At 50.0% G+C, this 4,225-nt stretch overlaps 1 protein-coding gene across 1 annotated transcript in view; it reads right to left on the bottom strand.

Annotated features, from left to right (window-relative positions):
* si:dkey-230p4.1 (trichohyalin) overlaps positions 1–4,225 on the bottom strand; it is a 15,090-nt gene that overhangs the window by 4,411 nt on the left and 6,454 nt on the right. The window contains 5 exon segments of the mRNA XM_037687161.1: positions 42–2,764; positions 2,882–3,009; positions 3,086–3,279; positions 3,348–3,489; positions 3,858–3,967. Coding sequence (XP_037543089.1) covers positions 42–2,764; positions 2,882–3,009; positions 3,086–3,279; positions 3,348–3,489; positions 3,858–3,967 — 3,297 coding nt within the window.

Below are 4,225 nucleotides of genomic sequence, written 5' to 3'. Positions count from 1 at the left end.
TGATCTTTTTCTCTCTCCAACTCCTCTCTCAGAGCTGTCACCTCCTCTTTGTTACGTCTCAGCTCCTCCATTGCCTGATCTTTTTCTCTCTCCAACTCCTCTCTCAGAGCGGTCATCTCCTCTCTGTTACGTCTCAGCTCCTCCTGTGCCCGTAACTTTTCCCTCAGCACTTCCTCTCTCAGAGCTGTCACCTCCTCTCTGTTATGTCTCAGCTCTTCCTGTACATGCTCATTTTCCCTCTGCACCTCCTCTCTGTTTCTCAGCTCCTCCTGTGTCCAAGCCTTTTCCCTCTCCACCTCCTCTCTCAGAGCTGTTATCTCCTCTATGTTAAGTCTCAGCTCCTCCTTTGCCCGGTCTTTTTCCCTCTGCGCTTCTTCTCTCAGAGCTGTCACCTCCTCTCTGTTCTTCCTCAGCTCCTCCTGTGCCTTGTCCTTCTCCTTCTGCACCTCTTTGAAAGTCTTTAATGCTTGTTCCCTTTTACCTAGCTCCTCCTTTGCCTGATCTTTTCCCCTCTCCAACTCCTCTCTCAGAGCGGTCATCTCCTCTCTGTTACGTCTCAGCTCCTCCTGTGCCCGTAACTTTTCCCTCAGCACTTCCTCTCTCAGAGCTGTCACCTCCTCTCTGTTCAGCCTTAGCTCCTTCTGTGCCTTGTCATTCTTCCTCTGCATCTCCTCTTTGAGAGCCATCATCACCTGTTCCCGCTTACCTAGCTCCTCCTCTGCCCGGTCTTTTTCCCTCAGCACTTCCGCTCTCAGAGCTGTCACCTCCTCTCTGTTACTTCTCAGCTCCTCCTGTGCATGCTCATTTTCCCTCTGCACCTCCTCTCTGTTCCTCAGCTCCTCCTGTGTCCAAGCCTTTTCACTCTCCACCTCCTCTCTCAGAGCTATCATCTCTTCCCTGTTACTCCTCAGCTCCTCCTGTGCCTTGTCCTTTTCCCTCTGCATCTCCTCACGGTTCCTCCTTAGCTCCTCCTGTGCCTGGGCCTTTTCCCTCTGCACCTCCTCTCTCAGTGCTGTTATCTCCTCTCTGTTCCTCTTTAGCTGCTCTTGTGTTTGCTCCTTTTCTCTCTGCACCTCCTCTTTCAGAGCCATCACCTCCCTCTCCCTTTTCCTCAGCTCCACTGACAGGCCTGTATTCTCCTCTTTGAGCTCTCTCACCCTGGACCTCTCATTCTCCTTCTGCAGGAGGTGCTGATCTCTCTCACTCTCCATCAGCCTCCTTTGCTCCTCTTTAAACTCCCTTAGTTTCCCCTCTTTAGTTTTCAACACCTCCTTTTGTTCCTCCATTTCTTCCTCCAGCCTCCTCTTCTCCTCCCTCTCTCCTGTCAATTCCTCCTGTATCTCCTTCAGTTTGTTTTCAAGTCTCCTCTTTTGCTCTTGAGTCCTCCTTAGCACCTCTCTTAGCTCCTTCACCTCCTCATCCATATCTTTTAGTCTTTCCTCTAATCTCCTCCTCTCCTCCCTGGTTCTCCCTAGCTCTTCCATTTCCTTTTGATCCACCTCCCTCAATTTACCCTCCAGTTTTTTTCTCCTCTCCTCCTCAGTCTTTCTGTGGGCCTCCTTCTCTCTTCCATCCTCCTCTTTCTCCTCCAATGTGGCTGCCAGCTGCTGCACCTCCAACTGTTGCTCCCTTAGGAGGTTACGGAGTTTTGATGCTTCCTTTGAGCTCAACTCTGCTTTCTCCTTCCACTCCTTCACCTCTTCCTCCAGCTTGTCACAGGCCTCCTGCATCTCTTTGGACCTCTTCCTTGCTCCCTCGTTCTTAGCATGTGCCTCCTGCAGCTCCTTAATCAGTGAGGAGGTCATCTTCTCCTTTTCTTCTCCCTCTCTAATCTCCTTCTGGAGGAGTTCCTTGGTTTCTTTCAGCAGAACATGCAGCTGCTCCTTCTTTGCCACTTCCTGCTTTAGTTTGTCATACATCTCCTGGCGCTCCCCCTCTCCCTCCTCCTCATGCTCTTCAGCCAGCCTCAGGTGCTCCTTTAGCTTCTCCACCTCCTCCTCCCTCTCTCTGACAGAGCTCATCTGTCGCTCCAGGTTCAGATCCCTCCTCCGTACCTCCTCCTTCATCTCCTCACATTCCTCCTGAGTTACATTCAGCCTTAGCCTCAGCAGCTCCACCTCCATGTTATCCTTCACCCTATTCTCCACCTCCTCCCTCTGTCTCCTCTCATCCTCCTCTAACACAGTGATTTTGTTTCTCAGTCGGTTAATCTCCTCCTCATTCTCCTCCTTTTCTCTTTCTAGTTTCTCGATCTGCTCACAAAATGCCTCAGTCTCTCCATCCCTCAACACGTCTTCCTCCCTCCTCTTCACCTCCTCCTCTCTCAGCATTTCCTCTTTCCTCTTCACCTCCTCCCCTAGTTTCTTCTTCTCCTCCTTGGCTTGCTGAATTCTCTCCATCATCAGGGTGATTTGAGTCTCCCCCATCACCACCTCCTCTCTCAGTCTTTCCACCTCTCCCTGCCTCTCCTCAGTCTCCTTCATCTGTCCCTCAATACGTCTCCTCAGCGCCTCCAGTTCTCCATCCCTCGTCCCGATCTCCTCACTCAGAGCTCCTCTCTCTCTCTGCCAGGCCTCCTTTTCTTCCTGCTTATCCTGGTCCTCCTTTGATCTTGTCCTCCTGAGCTCCTCCAGCTCCTCCTTCAGCCTCTCCACCAGCTCCTGCAGCTCCTCCCTGTCAGCCTCGCTCCTCTCCCTCCTCTCCTTTTCGTCTTCTCTCCGAGTCGTCTCTCGGAGTAGCTCTCCTCTCAGACACTCGATCTCCCCTTCAGACACAAAAACAGATTTGCATTAAACAACGGAGGAGGCTGGATCATTCAGATCCAGGTCCAGGTCTCGGACCCTGACCCTGCAGTCTGAACCCCTGCAGGTCTGGGACTGACCCTGTAAGGTGGCCTTGGTCTTCTGCAGGGTACCGATGTGTGTGTTCTGTTGACACCTGTCCACCTCTGACTGGGACAGCCGCTGCTGCTGCTGACGGAGCTGCATGTGGAGCTGCACCGACAGGGACCTGTAGGAGGAGCACAGAGAGGAGGTGAGCAGGTCACACTCACCTGGCAGGTGATGTTGTCAGGTGTGTTTGGTACCTGAGCTCCTGGAGCTCTTCCTCCAACTGCTCCCCGTGTCTCCTCAGACTCTCCTGCTCCTCCTGCAGCCTCCTGCTCTCCCTCTGTTGCTCCTCCAGCTGTCTGACCCTCCTCTTCACCTCCTCCTCTGAGTGATACAGCTGCTCCTGCACCTCCTTCAGTTCCTTACGTACCGAGGCATTCTGGGAGGAGATCTGAAAACCAAACAGACTAAACATCATTCAGATCGACATGAGTTACAAGACTGACACCTCCTCTTTACCTCATCCAACTGCCATTCTGCTGCTTGCCGCTCCTCCTCCAAGGAGACCAGTAGTTTCTCCTTCTCCTCCACATCTGCCTCCAGTTCTGTCTGATGTTCTTTCAACTGATGAACAACTTCAGCGTCAGCCTCCGTCTGAGCTCTGAGCAACATAAGAAGAGAGAACATGTCTGAGCCTAAACCTAGATAACATGAACAAATCTGGATTATATGGTTTATATTCTGGGTTACGGGTAAATGCTGCGTAACTGGGATTAAACACTGTAAAATTAATTAAATGCTGTGTAACCTGTTATAAACATGTAACCTGAAGTTACTGCCATGTAATGTAGATTTAATGCTGTGTAATCTGGATTAAACTTGTTAAACCTGAATTTATTGCTGCATAACGAGGATTAAACGTTGTACAACTTGTGATAAATGTGTAATTTAACATTGATGCTGCGTAATCTGGATTTGAGTATATTCTGGATTATCAGGATTAAGAACCTGGCCATATTGAAATTTTACCTGAGGAGGCTACAGTCACTGTTCAGAACTTTAACATCTCTCTGCAGGGAGCTGACCTCTGACCTCACAGTCTGCATCCGTAACTGGCTGTCAGACAGCTCCACCTCCAGCTGGAAACACGTTTAGAATAATGTCACAGTGATGTAACAGTGAAGTCACAGTGATATTACAGTGATATTACTGTGATGATACATTGATATTACAATGATTTACAGTGAGGTCACTGTGAGGTTACAGCGATGTCACAGTGATGTTCAGTGAAGTCACAGAATACTAAAGTGACATCACAGTGATGTCACAGTGATATTACAGTGAGGTCACAGTGATATTACAGTGAGGTCACAGTCATCTTACAGTGAAGACAAAGT

This window comes from Nematolebias whitei, chromosome 13 (assembly GCF_014905685.2).
Source record: "Nematolebias whitei isolate Nwh7 chromosome 13, NemWhi1, whole genome shotgun sequence".
Taxonomy (NCBI): Eukaryota; Metazoa; Chordata; class Actinopteri; order Cyprinodontiformes; family Rivulidae; genus Nematolebias; species Nematolebias whitei.
The sequence above is the reverse complement of the archived record's forward strand: the minus strand, read 5'-3'. Positions and strand labels throughout refer to the sequence as shown.